General features: G+C 39.2%; 1 protein-coding gene across 2 annotated transcripts; it reads right to left on the minus strand.

Moving 5' to 3' along the window:
- Positions 1 to 4,239: 4,239 nt before the first annotated feature.
- Positions 4,240 to 17,878, minus strand: anos1a (anosmin 1a). 2 transcript variants are annotated; one of them, XM_025062798.1, is made up of 9 exons: positions 17,617 to 17,878; positions 14,794 to 15,210; positions 13,855 to 13,902; positions 8,507 to 8,569; positions 8,044 to 8,266; positions 7,221 to 7,405; positions 6,950 to 7,079; positions 6,633 to 6,838; positions 4,240 to 5,961 (listed from the first exon to the last, which is right to left on the minus strand). In XM_025062798.1, the coding sequence occupies exons 2-9, from the start codon at positions 14,971 to 14,973 to the stop codon at positions 5,809 to 5,811; spliced, it is 1,188 nt and encodes a 395-aa protein (XP_024918566.1). In that variant the 5' UTR covers positions 14,974 to 15,210; positions 17,617 to 17,878; the 3' UTR covers positions 4,240 to 5,808. The 2 variants fall into 2 exon arrangements, with proteins under 2 accessions (XP_024918566.1, XP_024918567.1); XM_025062799.1 differs by lacking the exon at positions 17,617 to 17,878 and having other exon boundaries at positions 14,794 to 15,394.
- Positions 17,879 to 17,913: the final 35 nt, after the last annotated feature.

Below are 17,913 nucleotides of genomic sequence, written 5' to 3' on the forward strand. Positions count from 1 at the left end.
TGGCTGATGACTTTGATTACCCTCACTGTTAAATCAAACCGCTGAACGCTGACTACACTGTCTCTCACACTCAAACATACTTCACTCGGTCAGAAGCATAAAAGGCATCCTCAGCCTGCAGCAATTCTTTGGAGAGCATGCCTTCACCCTGCTCTGACAGCAGAATCAGGGCTGAGCATGCTCAGCCCTGATTCTGCTGACAGGTTGAGTGCCCATGAGCCAGTGCAGAGAGACTAAATAATAATAATAATAATAATAATAATAATAATAATAATAATAATAATAATAATAATAAAGAATAAATAATGGCAGCATGATGAAAACCACAGGGCCCCTGGGTATTCTGTTGTGCAGAGAGAGACAGTTTACAATCTGTCTGGTAGAGAAACTCCACTGCTAAAACGTCCGTTTAAATTCGGTCTGGTTCTGCATCTGATGATTCCACAGATGATAGTGGACACCCGGATTCACAGTAATGAGACAGCCCTTGTCTAGTTTTGACCAGCTTCTCATGTTCATTTCATATGGCGTGTTTTGGAGGACGTGCAAAGGTCGAGAGCGCTCATTTAGATTCACATGCTTGGCTCGATGGGACGGTACTGATGGACTTCACGGTACGCAATCAATTTCCATAATCTAACCTCAGGCTTCACAGCCTGAGTGGTAATTCCTGCAACACATCACTACATGCACAGCCAAGGGTGATTTCTAACTGTAAGATGAGCCAACGACGGGGAGGCAAAGGGCAGGTGAAATTTATGAGGGGTATCACAAAAGCTTTTTTCCGGTCGTGGGAGGTGGTTTGGCGTCTCACTGTTTACACAAGGAATCAGCCTTACACAAAGACAATACAACTTAATCTCTATGGTAAATCCTGAGTATAGAAAATTAATTCTTGGTATAGAGATGAAGTGACCTGGCTGCAGACTTTGTGATGTACCAGAAAAGAATTAAAAGTTTGAGACCACAACTGATGTTAAAAAAGAAAAGTACAGTTTCATTATTCAAATATTGTCCGTCCATACAGAGTAACCTTATGTACAACTTTTAAGTCAAGAAACTAGCTTCTATGCTGGTGAGCATAGCCATAAAATCTCTGAAGCTCTTTCTCACTCTCAGATGTCCAAAACAGGTTATATTGTCTCTTGGCAGATTGTACCATGTTTTCACCTGTCTACCTGTCAGGTATGGTATTTAGCATTAGGTTGGTATTTATTATCAGTATCACAACTGCAGATGGTGGTATTGGAGGTAAATGGTATTTATCCCAGGAACATTCCCAGGATAATGCCAGCCCCGATTCTATTACAAGTGTGTCATCAGCATGTGTAAACTCTACTGGCCGGCCTGCAGTCCAGATCTGTTTTCTAAGGAAAATATCATGCACTGTGATAAACCATGAGATAATATATAACAACGAGATAATTAAACACGGCCACAGCAACATGAATATAGAATTAACTTCATTGGCAACATCCAAGTAAAGATTGCGTCCCACATCTTTAGATGTGACACATGGTGCCGATGCTCAGAGACTTGACAACTGGTCATTTATTTAACCCTTTTCCAGTTGCCATGTCCTACACTTTGAAACCATCATCTCTGGATAACAAGTGTAGTTTTAATAGTTTCACCCATCAATTCTCCAGCACAATGCAGCTGGTTAGGACAAAAGTACACTGCACAAGGCCATACTGCGGGCTAAGGAAACATGCTCTTCTATTAAGACTTTCCATTCTGGGTGCTGAGCAAAGTGAGTAAAAAGGTTGGCCCAAAGCCCTGAGCCATCTATTGGCCACACTGTGTTCACAGACGGGTTGTGTTTGTGCGTGTGTTTAAGAGGGGAAAAAAGGAGCGAATAAAGCAGCCCAAGGAAACGATCAAAGCCATTTTCACACCTTAATGGCACAAACCAAGTCAAACCCATTCTTCATTTCACATTTTCAGTGGGAGTGAGAATTGATGGCTGTGTAGTTACCACATCACTGCGACTGTGATTCACTCAGAGCCAACTGTAAATAATTCATCTTGCACATAAGCATCATTATGCCACCATTGATTCCCGTTCAGAACTAAGACTTTGTGATTATTATTTTTTTTCCCTTTTTGTCAGTGTGTCATTGAGCTTTTATTGGCTTAGACAGCAGTTGGCTGCAGGTGGTTTGATGTGACAGCGGTGTTTGGAAGAATTTATGATGCATCTGTGTGTATAGTGTGTGTACGAGCAGGGAATGTAAAGTAAACAGTCCTGACTGTGCAGAAAATTTACACGCAGGTAATTCTTTTCCTATTGTTAATCAAGTGGTGAAGTAATAAATCAAAATAAGTGATCGATACAACTGCTGTGAGCACAAAATCTACATATTCATCTGTACATACAGTATCTGCACTTAATGGCAGAAATAAAAATGTTTTATATATATATATGGAAATAAAAAAACAGTCTTAGTCCAATACCACACACAAAATGTAATAACATGTATTTGTCATAAAATACAAATAAACTAAAACTAAACATTTTCTGAAATAATAATGTTTTGAAAAATTGAAATTAAAAAAATTGTTTTCATTTGATTTCCAAGATAAAATAAAGATCTGATCCAAATTCTAAAGAAGATAAACTGTCCTTGCACTGAAGCATACAGCATTTCTGTAGTACTAGGACTGGAATTTTCTCGTTAATTTTTTTTTCTGTGCTGTATGACAAAAGGTTGGAAAACGCTGCTCTAACGGCTTCAACTTAAAACAAACTCCACAGTGCTGAGTCTTACTGTAGCTGCTCTCATAACTACTCTCTCAGTACTCTGTAGTATTTGGTTTAGATGTTCACCTCTGAAACACCTCTCTGACCTAAAGAGATTCAAGCCTCTCTTCTCTGGGAGTGCTTTCCAATCCTCACTTCAGATGTTGAACTTCAGAAGAATCCACTTGGCAACACCGTAGCCAAACTGAGTCAAATGTTCACACATTTATGTGCAGCTTTTACAGATTTGGAATGTTTCATTGATGTACACAGAAATCCCTCTGCAGAACACTGAAACCAGGATCCACAGGGACACAAGTTGTCTTCTAACAGCCTGACGTATCGATCCCGACACATGTAACATAACCTTAGGCACTTACACCAGCACCTTCACCAAATTAGCCTCATGCTCTGACACACTCTAAAGTGTAGAAATTGTATTGTATTGTATCATTGTAGAAATATAATGTGTTCGCTTTAGGAATTTGACTTCTTAGACAAGGTTTTAACTCAACTATACCTTCGTCTTCTCCCAGGGACTGAATCAATGACCTCAGTGGTTCATTTCACTCCACGCCTAAGCAGTTAGGGGACTCTCTGTGAATCTCTTCTGCTGTTAGCAATTTGGAAAAACAACATCAGTTGTTGTTCAGAAAAATTAAACAAACTGTCAGCTTTCCAACAATGTGTGCTAGAAGTTCCTTTCTGGAATCAGAATGACAGCAGCTCAACTGTCATTCCCCTTCCTTTAAATCAGTCCTTCTCAATTAGTGGGGCGGGCCCACCTAGGGGGCGTGGTTAGGTGCTGTGAGGGGCTTCAAATGGAATATGGCATGCATATGGACATAAGTTTACCACTGCTGTAATGCATGAATGATAATAAGCCTCCAGTCACTAGGTGGCAGCAAAGCATACAGTGGTTTGTACAGAAAAAAATATATACGTTATCAAACACTCAATATTATTTCAGTTCACAAGGTGTGGGTCGGGGAGGAACGGTGGGACATATAAACATTTCTGTGCATTTGGATATTAACTTTTTGCCGATATTGTCCAAACACGTAATTTCCAAGTCACATATCAACCAATACCAATATAACGGGGCAGTGGTGGCCTGGTGGTAAAGGAAGTTAAGTCTCCATTGTCACTAAGGTGATTGGTTAAAGCAGCGTTTCCCAGTTATTTTCTGCTATGGTACTGTAGTCTGTGATGTTTCATGTTTTTTCATCTGTGAAAATATAACTCTAGACCCTTCTATTTAAGACATCTTGAAAATTAAAATATAATTATTGCTAATGTTTTATATTTATCTATTTAAGCCTTTTAGATTCTGCTTTGAAATTGTACACGTTATGTTTGTGTATGTTCTATTTTTGTAATCTGAAAATACACTACAGTATATAAATAAACCCTGGTGTGGGATCAATAAAGTCCAATCTAATCTGATCTACTCTATCATAATGGCAGGGTTCCATAATGATGCAACATCATGCTTTTACATTAGGGGGCTACAATATTGTGACCCTCCCCTGACAATTTATTGCAGGACAAATAAGTTCATAGTTGCATTGGTGTCATATATTTAAAACCTGAAAACAGATCTGCAGTAAAACTGTACAGTTGGAATGATTCCATTGTTGTTGAGCATTTAGACGTTTGTGTATGTGTTAAAAAGCTACCTTTTATTTCACACACTGTACACTCAAACCCCCGGGGGTGTGTTTCAGACCCTTTGTTTGCTACTCAAAAATAAATGGAGGAAGAATTAAAGCACACAGCTTTGTTTTTTTTCATAGCTTTTCTCCCCCTGCCCCTCAGGAATATCAGCCTCAGTTACACCATCATTATTCACTCTCTCAGCGGGCAAAGGTCAATAACGCATACTGAAGAAAAAAAAAAAGAATAAATAGCTGATTAGGAAGCAGAAACAGAGATTGTATTATAAGTAGAGTGGGCTGCAAATATATTGATATGGGATTTATCTTTTCTTGAATAATAATAAAAAATCACTGGGTCTCTGTGGGTTTTTCTTCTTATATAAAATGCTGAGCGCACATGTAACGAGCATGTAGTATATCATGTTTACAGACTTCACACCCAAAGTACACAAGGAGAGGAATAATAAATACAGACAGATGGTATTTACAGCATTTACAGAGAACAGAGAAATAAGTACAGACAGTGAATCAGAAGCAACAGAAATTATGTCTTAGTTTGAAAACTAACGTATGGGAAAATGCAGTAACAAAATAGTTTTCTAGAAAGGTTCATACACTGTAAAAAACAAACAAAAAACAAAACAAAAACAAAGTCTACAGTTAGCTGCTGCCTTGTGATTAACAGATTGGATAATTCCATTCAAGTGTTCAAATGTGTGTACCTAATTAAGTGGCCACTGAGTGTAATTTACACCAGTCGGTGGTTGTCTCTGCTAATCAGCAGCCACTGCTTTCACCTGTGCTCTGACAACCTGCTGTTCAGAAGCCGTTGGTTACAGCTGTGTTCACAGTGTGACTTCATGAACATCACAGACTGCTTCACTCTGTGGCCTTGCTTGGGAAAATGTATTTTCTTCTCAACTGTTTGCTCATCCTCCAGGGGTCAGATTATTTAGGTCTGTCTGTATTTATTTTACCACATCACACATTTTACTAAATAACCACATACCATTCTAGCAGTTGGTGTGCTAAACAAATTACCATAAAAAATGGAAAATACAGACTTATCACTCGAATTTTATGTGATAATTAATATTATTTTTTGGTTTTAACCTGTTTAACAGAGTTATAATACAAATACTGAGACCTAAAATTGCAGAAAACTACTGCAGTAGTAGGCATATTTTATGTAAAGAAATTTAAAAATAATATTTAATATTCTATATTTAATATATGTAAATACATTCTCAACCCCCATGAGCATGAATTGGATTAACTTTCAAAACACATATAAAAAAAACAAGAAAAAGAATTTGAGTTTTGATGGCACTCTAATACTGAAGGACAGGAAAAAATCATTTTCTCATGCTTTAGAGTACATCTAGAAAAGTTAAATACCACCATATTTCAAGTATAGTTATGCGCATACATACTAGGTTGCGTGGTAAAGTGGAGAATAGTTCCACGTCCTTTTAGTTTGTTCAGTCCCCAGTAGGACACGGCCCGCACCTCCACCGTGTAGCTCCTGTTGGACTGTATGCTGTGCAGCTCCACCTGACACTACACACACACAAAAAGGAGATTTTATTTAGCTGTCTTTGTAGAAGCTGCATGACAATACACCTCAATGGGTAATATATGTGTATGTATGTAAAAAAAGAATCAGTTCCCTGCAGCACATTTAGCAGTGGTTTCTGCCTTTAGACTTTTTACTGTGTGATCTTGTACTAAGAATCATCAAGTTAAAGTGTAGCACAGGTCATTTTTGTTAGATGCTTGTTCTTATCCAACAGTGTTACCAAACAACGTGTAAATACCTTCCTGCCACTCTTCTCTCAGTGAAATGTCTTGACTGATTCTGTAAATCTGCAGCCAATTTTCAGGCCCTTTAGCAGCCTTGGCTGCGTAACCGCAACAGAAGGTCCACTTAGAACGCCTGCATGTCAACACTCAAATGTATCTTCAGTGCATTTTTAACACTTGTTTTTTTTTCTTCACACATGCAAACAGCCCCCAAAGAGAAAACCAAACCTGCTTACTGACACCTTGTTTGGTAATGGAGGAATTATTAACACCCAGGCATAAACATTACACCTCATTTAACACTTTACTGATGTAGGCAGCAGTGGATAAACATCTCCTGCCTTGAACTGTACTGTATATACTAGAGAACATTGTTTGAAGTAGAAAGTTCTAGAACAAATCTGAAAGACAGTTCCGTCTGTCCTCACCCCTCTCACCGTCCTCTTCCTCTTGGTCAGGGAAAATGAACCTGGTCGTCCTACTGCCGTCCAGCTCCAGCTGACCTTGTAGTAATGGACAGGGACATGGAGGTCGGCAGGCATGCTCCACTGGAGCCTGGCTGATACTGTTCTGCCAGGGCCAAAGCTCATGTTGGCTACTCTGAGCTCAGTGGGAGCAGCTGGGGAGGAGGGTTCTGGAGGAGAATTTTAAAGGATGTTTATCACCTTCAAATTTTGGTTACAAAAAAAAAAAAAGAATTTAACGCAACCTGACAAACAAACATAGTTGGACCAGATGGTCTGACCTCTGTTGGACTGGATGTGTCTGCTTGGTGTGGTGAAACCTCGGGTTCCCTGGGCATTCACTGCTGCAACTCTGACCTGGTACCAGCGACCAGGTCGGATGTCAGAGACCCTCAGGTCCTGTTGTGTGGTCTGGGAGAGAACATAAAACACATCCTAATTAGGAAAGGAAACATATAATGACAAGGGATGTTTTTTTTTCATTTAGGGAAACCAGAAAACACCAGAATACATTACAGTAGGCTCAGGGATAAAAGAAAAATGTTATTTAACCTTTGCTATTTCCTGCCAGGAGGTGGCAGTGTCTTCACTGGGCTGGATGCCAAAGTTCCACCTCCTCTGTAGGATGTAGACCACCGGCTCAGCTGAGATGTTAAATCTTGAAGACCAGCGAACCAACAGGTGCCCTGAGGAGAGTTCTTCGAAGCCCAGCCTCCTTCTAGTCTTCAGTGGAACACCTGAGAGAACAGGGTTTAGCCTGTTAGCCTGTCGTCAAACATGGACTCGTGAAAATGGATCCAGTGGATTGCAGTAATGTACTGCAGAAGATTCCAAAAACCACGAAAAACTAGAGGTTAGCTTAGCTTAGCTTACCCAAGACTTGGTGTAGAATGACTGTTGTAATTGTTAAATCTTTAAATTAATTCTTTCTCTGGCCTAACATTTTGAAGAAGACTGTGTTATATGTACTGCAGCAGAATTAGCATGTCTCAGACTGAACTATTTAGAGGTGTACAGCTCCATAGAAGAGAAGAACTCTGTGCTATAATATAGCCATCATGGAGGTTGTTTGTGATTGCAGATTGCAGCAAATGTCCATGTTTTCATTTATACACCTGGACTTGGGTAAAAACAAGTGTCAGAGTAGTTTGAAGAAAAATAGCAGCACATTTGAAAGGGATGATTTATGAGACAGTAGTGAGACCTGCTCAGATGTATGGTTAGTAACTATTTGTTACTGAGATATCAATATAAATTCAGAGGACAGGGTTGAGCAAGGAGTGATTTATGTGGAATGATCTGCAGTTTAAATGAATTGGTGGAGATTTGCACCGGCGAACAATTTTGTGAGGCAGCACTAGTACAAGCTCCTCACCCTTGAACAGGTCCTGGGGAGTCTGGCAGGTGCGGCCACATCCATTGAAGCAGCATCTCTTCAGGGCAGAGCATTCCTGATCGTTGTCACAGCTCGCCACGCAGGCAGCTGCAAAACCACTGGCTCTCTGCGGCGCTGGACAGCTGCCCTGTTTTGTCACCATCACTGACTGAAGGAACTCGCAGCTGGTCACACACTCCCACTGCTTTTTGGGAAACGCCTCCTAGACGTGTCGTTAGAGGAAACTTTATAGAATTGGAAACATTTTGGATTTCAGATCCTGAGGTTTTTGCCGCACTGCTGCTGTGGATATTTTTTTTCTTTCTAGCTCTGTTTTTGTGAAAATAAGCTGAGAATGGTTAATGGATGTTTTATTAAATCAATGCCACACAATGACTGCAGGCTGTTTTTGTTAAACATTAAAAAGGAAAAGCATGAGGTGTGTGTGGGAGTTGCACCGTACCTGACAAAGATCTCTGCAATTACCCTCCTTCATCTCCCAAGAATCGTTACAAGGCTCCAGGCACTGTAAAAGTGAGCGAATCACAGGATTTTAAGGTTGAATCCATTTTTATAGGATGATTAAGAGAAACATAATTTACTGCTAGATGGTTTTAATTACTGTCCAAAGTGTGTTGGAAATGTGGGGTTTTGTTCTGCACCAAAGTGTATGGCACAGTTACTGTACATTTTAAGCCCTTGGAGTGATTATCAAAAATAACCCAATAATGATTCCATCAAGCTAGGAAAAGAATGAGTGTAATATAAACCTATATGCAGATGACATCATTTTATTTCAGTCACAGCCTGAAAAAGTATTTTCCACAATTATTAGACCTCATTAAAAACTTTGCAAGCTATCAGAAAGTGACCGCAGGCATCAACTATCTCATATAGCCATGTCCAATAACCATGTTCATCTGTATTTTACGGCTGTTGAAATTAACACATTAATCACGTTAATTAATTAGATGAATCTGATTCTATTATTTTATGCATTTTAACACATAGAATAACACTGTAATTTATATCCAATAATTTCATTTAGTTATCATTGCTCTTATACACAGTCAATAAACACTTGTGCAATGTAGAGGGACGTACTTAAGAATACAGACTTAGCTAGATTAGTAATGATTAATCACGATTGGTCATGATTAATCGTAATTAATTGTGGCTGTGATAAAGTCACAAATAAACACATTTCAATTCTTCTGTGATGTGGAATAAAATCAATAGTTTTTCTAATGGATCTCAGTGCCAGGAATAAAGTGTCTAAGAAGAACTTTAATTATTTTATTGTTAATATCATTACTGTTGTTATCTGTAATTATGTTTTCATTCTATCATTGTTATATCCGGCTTGTACATCGGTCTACGATCAGTTTTAATCATACACTCGGCCAAGTGTACGAAAAGAGTTTTAAAATGTGTTTGTCAGCTGGTTGACCGAAGGCAAACTCTCAAACACCAGGGGAGACAAAGAAATATTTTAAAAGCAAGTTGGGTTAACAGCATCGCCCTCCACAGCGTAAGCAGAGGCAGCGGAGGGCATCCAGGCGAGGGCACTGATTGTAATTTCATGCTGTTGTGAGAAACAGTGGGGAGAGAAGCAATGTACAGAAACGGCACAAGGACACAAAGACACGGCTGTTTGACAGTCTGAAAAGTGTCCCCGAAACTCTGAGGAGAACTTAGATGAAAATTAGATGTTTAAAAAAGGAAAACGTGTCCTAAAAAAACTACCTTCACATAAAATGGATGCAGAAATAATTACTAAAGAATTACATTACTATGAAGTTTTTCCATGCAAAGTGATTTTAAAGAGCAAAGAGTTTAACATTATAGTATCTTTCATATGTCAGTGGCTTTATAATGTATTAGGTCCACAGATAAAAGCACTGTTTTCAGCTCTCAGCTCCACAGGAACCACCAGCAACAGCCGACACTTTTTACACCTAAGTTGCTAAACAAAAACACATTTGAACTTCGGAAGAGATGCAGCAATAAAGAAATAACCCCTGCTGGTGACTGTTGGCGGATGTCATCACCAAAATGTTGTTCATTTTAAATACATATTAATAGTATATAGTTTGATGGGTTACTGATGAGCAACACAATTAATCATTTTTAGTCAAAAATTAAATAAAAAATAGAGGTAAAATTAAAACAACAAAAATATGTAAGATTAGAAAAAAGTTTGTATTTTTTTTATTCTTTACAGTGTTGCATCTCTGCTCACTGACAAAGCAGAGATATAACCTCCACCCCCACTCCCCCATCTGCCCTCTGTCTCACTCTGGTGATACAGTATTTCACATGGCAAATCCCCACATGGCTGTGAAATAGTCATAAAGCCAGATGACAAGAGTCTATTAACTCTGTCAGCCTCTGCCCATATTTTACAATAATTAATACAATAAAAATAAATTGAGCAGAAAGTATTAAATAATTTTGCCTTTAATAGCGAGCTGAAGTTATCATTTAATTAAAAAACAGAACGATTCAGCCCTAACCAACAGACTGACAGGATGAATATGACTAAGACTGTCCTGGAGCATTCCTATTGGATCTTTTTATTCAATCCAGAATTGTTGTTTTTTTTCAAGCAGCTGGTAATTTCATTCTCCCCCAAAGAGTTTAGAGTTGTTCTTCTTCATCGTCTTCTTCTTAAAGGCATAGAAATTGAAGATCGTGTGACTCTGCAGTGAACCAGAGTCATCTCAATTTGTGCTTCCAACAAGGAACTTAAACCTTTACTACCAACTTTTACTATTTAATGTGTATTATACTGTACGTGTGTACTGTGGTTTCCTCTCACAGTACAAAAACATACACAGGCTGTTTTTAGTTGGACACTCTCAATCACCATGCCAAACCCAGGGTCCAGGGGACAGATTTGGTACACTCCACCATTTAATGTGGCACACCAGAGTTTAACATATATATTATAGATAGTACATGTATTTTACTATTGAGTCTGAACTAGTGTTTCCTGGATTAGACCAATGCTTTGAACAAATTCCGTGTGAGTAAAACACAAACGATTCAAAAAACTTTTTTTTTAATTACATGAAACATGACCTCATCCACCCAGAGGACATATTTGACTGTATTACAGTCTCACTGGGCCAAAGAGTATCTTCTCGGACTCTAGCTCATCTACTGCACAAAGCTGTGAAAGGTAAACTGACCTGAACATTTACATACAGAACATTCTGGAAATAGTTAGAGACATTATTCCCTGTTCTAAAATGGAACGTCGTGTCTGCAGGCCATCATACTAAAGTCCAGACCGAGAGGGACTAAATAGATGAACTCAGCTGTTACTGAAGTGCAGTAAAGAACATCTCTAAGCATTTTCTATATCTCAGTGCCAGCACAGCCATCTCCGCAGACGGCTAATCCAAACTGACGTCCCCACTTTCACACCTTTCTCAGTGGACCCCAGGTTCACTGTTCAGTGTAAATCAAGCATTTCATTACACCACACTGCAAATAGGACCAACTGTGTCGGACTTAGTGATGTGGTTGAGAGATTACACAAAGAGCCTCAGTTCTTTTATTTATTTATTTATTTTGCATTACATTCCTTTTGCTCTAGCCACAAAGTGAATTTGGTTTAGAGGTTGGGTTGCAGGTCATCAACTTGACTGGTATTCATTCAGGGACCTGATTGTAAGCGTGTGTGTGTGTGTGTGTGTGTGTGTGTGTGTGTGTTTTGGCAGCAATTGTGCAGCCAGAGGTAAAGGAGTAAACAACTTCTGTGCTGATGGTGCAAATGCTTTTTCTTTCCCTTCCTGTACTGTCCAGAAAAAAATATATTTGTCAAGAAAATACAAACCACATCACATCTTGGGTTCTGTTTCAGCAGATTAGGAGATCAGGAGAACGGCATCAGCTAAATGTGAGTGGGCTGTGTGGAAGTGTGTTGCTAATCAACTCTGGTACTTGTAAAGAACTGATCTAGAAATGCTTGGAGAGGCACCAGGGGTCCTTGATGTTGATGATGACGAGGTGAATGGTCTGGAGTGGACTCAACACCTTAAGCTTCTACAACAAGACACTATTTAATATTTTTAAAACACCCACCTTGTGGGTAAATTACTAAATATTGCTAACTTAAAACACAAAAAATATTTCCTTTTTAAGGTTTTGATATAAGTGGCTTTAACATAGTGGGCAGAATAAGAGCAGAAAATTGAATTAATATAGACACAGTTATGATTGGTTGATGATAATAACAATAACTGAAGAAAGAATATTTCTAAAACTACACTTCCCACCATACAGTTCTGCCTCCCTCCAACAGAGGGAGGGATTTGTCTTTGTCCTTAAGCATCAAAATGTGCACAAATCACAGAATAAAGGTGAATCATTGATGCTACACATTTACGATTATTTTTCATTTCTTCCTATGTCTAAACAAGATTTCCAGACGCAGCACATTTATTACTGCCGCTCATCTTTTCCTCAGCGTTTCTTTATCTGCCGAAAAACTCCTTTTCATATGATGTATAGCATGTCTGAGAGTAAAAGGTCCAAGACTGGTGATGAATGATGGCGCTGAGAAATAGCTAATAACCACCACGCTGCAGCAGCAGCAGGCATCAGTGCACGCACATGAGCCGGTATATGAAGTACGCTGTCGCTGGTTTGTATGTGCAGTGATGTATGGCAGTGAGGGGCAAAAACAAACACACACACAGACACAGACACACACACCTTTACATCGGCCTCTGGACATGAACACATGCACAGGGCTGGAGTGATTCATTACATCCAACGTTTACCAGTCTTTATCCTGATCGACTAAATGAAACATTTATAAACTCACAGGTGAGGCGTCGATGGGCGTGGGAAAATGAATGTCTGGCAGCGCAGAGTGAGAGATGGGGTATCCAGCAGTGCCTTAAAGCAAAGCATTCACATCTATTTTTTTATTAAAAGGCAGATTTTATCTGTCTTTTCCTCCAGTTTTTATATTCATGTTCATTCATGTAAAAACAAATTAGTCATCATGACTAAAGAGCCCGCAGAAAGGCAGCAAAAACCACAGTGGAACAGATGCTAACATTTAGCTTTATCCAGATAAATGACTGTTTGAAACTATTTAGCTAAACTTTGTTTGATTTGATCATCAGTTCCTGATTATCGCTCCCTGAAGAACAAGTTCTGATTGATGAGTGATTCCACATTGCATTGATCGCTGACTGAAGTGGTACTACAGTGCTGAGCACCCTTCACCTGCTGTAGCTGTACACCTCGAACAACAAGAACACTTTGACTATGATGTAATATTCCGAGAGGAGAACAACTGACTTGAACTCTTTCCGCCACCATTGTGAAAATGCTCGTTCAGTGTGTGATTTGTCTTGTGGAGGTAAATCATATTTGCAAAGCTAATTCTGCTGTTTTGTATCGTTAATATATACTGAGTATAATATATATTGTAACTCATTTTAAAAACTGTAAAGACACAAGTTGACTAGACTAGTGCCACCTGCTGGCTTTATTTTTAATTAGTATCACTTTCCATGCAGACGTGTCTTGGTTACTTGCAAAAGTGAGCCTAAACAACCATTTTCAGAAGGCTGACTTGTTGCATACGAACACTAGGACAAAAAATTTGAGCCCATTAAAAAATGACCAGACAAATGCCTCCTAAAATATGTGTTAATTCAGTCACAGGTTGTATTGTTCCATGTTTAAAATGCAAAAATTCTCAATTTTTTTTTTTTTGAAAGTGACATTAATTGTAGTTTGCCGCCTTTATGTGACATTTTATGACATAAACCATTGTTCACCTACCTTTGCACAGAGTTTATGGTTTTGACACCAGCCCAAGGATACATCACTCTGTGGAGAATTAAAAAAAAAAAAAAAATTAAGTGAATTCTTTGCTGTGCAGCTCGATGGCTCCATTACTGAGATTGTCATTTTTCTCTGAGCTGAATTAGAAAACACAGTAATGATTATTTACGGCTGACAAGATACTAAATAAGCCATAACGACAGAACGACTCTGCTGCCGCACACAGTTGTTGTCACTGATGACGGCAGATGGGCGCACGTGGCCTTTCAGACACTGACATTTGTCCTGTCAATAAATAAAGAGAGCGTGATTGAAGGAGGTCTGAGTAAACTGTCTCCTCTGGGACTGAGGATTCGTGGAGTGAAAGTCTCCGTTTTCTTTATTTCTCTTTCTTTCTTTCTTTCTTTTTTTACTTCTTCGAAAAACCAAGTGAGCTGAACTTCAGCAAATCACTTAACTACACTTCAGTGGAGCGGCTGCTGTGACAGAGCTGAGCGAGCAGAGTTCTGCAGGAATAAAAGCAGGGATGCTGCCACAATCATGGCTGCAAATGTTCTTGTTTTGAACCAACGCACTAATGAGAGGAGAAACTCTGGACTGACCCCATCCTGTCACTCAGTGGCTGATAGACAGTTCCATTTCTGTAGTGCTGCAGTTCACACTTCAGCAGCCATTGACCTGATATCAGCACTGTGTTTTCCTGAATGACCGCAGCTTCCAGGAGCCAGTTAGTTAAATTGCATTGTACAACTTAAAAGTATCCTATGCTGTTTTTTCCACCCTCTAGTGGTAAGGGCTATAGATATTGATCTCAACACCTACTTAGGTTATGGCTACACAATGAGACCATGGTCTAATTAACAAATAAGCAATAATACCAATAACATCATTGTAAAAATCAGGACAATGACACACGTGTCCTCAGACTGTACCCACCTGGAGCGTCACTGAGAGTGTCACAGTGACAGTGTGCAGACTCAGGCAGCGGGATGCACACCTTGCCCTGGAAACACTTTTTAACCAGGAACTGTCGTCATGTATCCTGGGGCTCACATGGAATCCAAGGAGAAAAATAATCCACACAGACCCAGAGCTGCCTGTGACCATCGTCATCATCCTCAGACTCTTTCTGTGGGGCTGGGAAAACAAGAGAAAGTCCTGGGAGCTAATCTGATGGAAGTTCTCATGAACTACGAAACTATATAGTCAAGCTAAGGGAGGAGCTAGAGCGATCAGGGCGCACTGAGTTTGGACCAAGATGCTGCTGAATGGATGAAGAATCCCAGCATGAAGTCCTCAGAGCTGGGCCGTGAGAGGACACCTGATGTGATGATCCAGAACATCACAGATGCTCTGAGGGGAGAAAAGGTGAGAGAGAGAATCAGCTTCTTAATAACAGGTGACCAGTTATTTTACATTTCTGTCTGAACATGACAAATTGTACGACTACATGGAAATACAGATCATTAGACAAGACAGGAGGCACTTGATACGGTGTCCTCCACACAAAAGCTACAATAGAGTTATAGATAGTATAGACACACAAATCTGCCCATGTTTACACATATATGTACATATATACATAGAAATATATATATATATATACATATATGTATATATATTTATACACACATATATAACCACATATATACATATACATATAAATATACACACAATTTATTTATTTGTCTTTATAACACTGAGCAGTGATACCCAAACTGGGGGTACAGCCCCTCAAAGGGGCACACAAGGCAAATACATTTAAAATTCAATATTTTGTTTCCCACAAAGTTGGGAAACTGAACTTATTATTATTAATAACAATCATTATTGATTATTAAATTTATGTTAAGTAGGTTTTTTACTGTTTTTATAGCAAATTCTGCTATTTTTTGGAGCATGATTGGGTTTTGCAGTAAACTCTGCCTCACCTCTTACTGTAGCACTGATATAAAAAACCTGTGATTTTTACACACAGGTGGAACAATTTTCCCAGAGTGTGTGTCGTATTTTCCAGGGAATACTCTGGTAGATCTGGTAGCTACAAAACAGCAGCATTTTAATGGAATTCTTAAAAAAAAAAAAAAAAATAACCACAAACATATCTCTTCTAAGCAGCCAGGGTTCTGCGAGTTTCCTCGCCCCAGGGGAAGCAGGAGAAAACATGACGTTTTGGAAACTCTGAGGAGATCCTCCTCAGGTTGGCAGTTTCCTCATGTCTGGCCCCCGCGTGTGTTGAATGCGAGCCATGCGGTGTTAACAAGACAGCCCCCGTTTACATTCATAAATACATTCATAAACACATTTGGACTGTGCTGCTATTCCTCAGATTTTTTTTTTAAACGTGTATCTTTACAAACTAATGAGCCTTTTTGCTGCTGAGAGTTTTTACTTTCTCTGATTCATAAAACATCAGGTTCGTTGCACCTTCACATACTGTATAACATCTCACCGACTAAAGGGCAGCTGAGGTCCTGTCCCTGACCCAGGTAACTGCTTGGTTCTGTATCCTCTTGTCCTCTTGGGACACATGGAATACAAGACTAAAGCCCGGCTTCCATTAATGTTCTGCTAATGACATTTTCAGAGGTTCCTGAAGAGCAGGGAAATGACTAGAGAGAGGCAGTAGCAGAGAGACGACGTGGGACAGATGAAGGAGCGGTAGCAAGGTCTCCTACTACCTATTTTAATACATCTATTTTTGCACACACAGTCGTACATGAAATGGACACAATTAGCAATGGATACAAAGTCACCTGCTGCACAGTCAGAGGGACAGATGGGTTAGGTATAGGTGTGGGGTGAAATCAGAAAGCCTCTGAGAGTCACTTTCACTTTGCAATGTTGATGGTGAACAAGGCTCTTTGTACTTCCTAACATCCTGTCCATTTGCTTCGGCTCTTGTATAAACTAGATCATAGAATCCCGTTTTTCCCGTTGCTAAATGTCAAACCCAAAATTAAACTCATATTAAATACATCTCCACCGTTTTATTGATCACCAAAATCTAAAAAAAAGATTTTATTTTTCTGTCAGCCTTTTCTGATATTATATTAGAAACAAGATGAGATCCTATTAATTAGCACAATGGGAGTTTCCAAAATTGGTGCCAGTATTTCCGAAAATAAACGTTCACCACAGTATCAGCGCGGGCACATGGACAAATACAACCTGGGGAAATATGATATGAGCTGTAGCTAATGAGTTCATCTGCAGAGCAACAACACAAAGCTCTGTCTATAATAAGACTTCAGTCTCTATATTTATATTCCACTGTCATCTAACACTTTTTTTTACAACATTTAAATGTAGACAAATGTATTTTATAGGGGAATTTCCCAGCTGTGACATTTGCAGGAGGTTAGTTTTCACATTTAATGACAGTAGGAATATAAAAATGTACAGTTTCATAAAATGTTAACGATCATGTTGTGAGTCGTGTGTTGGCCGTTTCTGTGTAAAGAACAAGATTTAAAAAAAAAAAAACGCACTGGGCTGGAGCTGATGAAGCTCACATTTTTACATTTCTGTCGGTTAATAACACACCAAACACACAGCACAACCACAGTTAAACGACAACAAAACAAAATGGTTAATAACACACCAAACACAGTTAAACGACAACAAAACAAAATGAGGTGGGGAAAAAAACATTATTCTTATGTCTTAGTGTTACGTTTTGTAATGTTGGGAAGCAGGCAGGGAATTATTTAAACATGGATCAGGTGCAAAAGTTTAATAAAAATAAATGAGACTCACTGGATACAGGTCCAGGCAAGAACAAAGAATGACCTGAAACCAACCAAGAACTAGAACTGTAAACAAGGCCCACATGGTGTGGACAACTACACAGAACAATGGCCAACTGAGGATTGAGTGAGGGACAGATGTGTATATACGCCCAGGCCACCAGGTGACAGCAATCAGACTGATGAACAGGTAACCACAGGACACAGGACACAGGTATGATGACACTGATTGCACACAGCACAAGCAGACAGAAGCAGGGGGAGGGAGACAGACAGACCTCACACTTGGTCTTATAATTATATATAT

The sequence above is a fragment of the Cynoglossus semilaevis genome, chromosome 14, assembly GCF_000523025.1.
Source record: "Cynoglossus semilaevis isolate Cse_v1.0 chromosome 14, Cse_v1.0, whole genome shotgun sequence".
In the NCBI taxonomy this organism is placed as follows: domain Eukaryota; kingdom Metazoa; phylum Chordata; class Actinopteri; order Pleuronectiformes; family Cynoglossidae; genus Cynoglossus; species Cynoglossus semilaevis.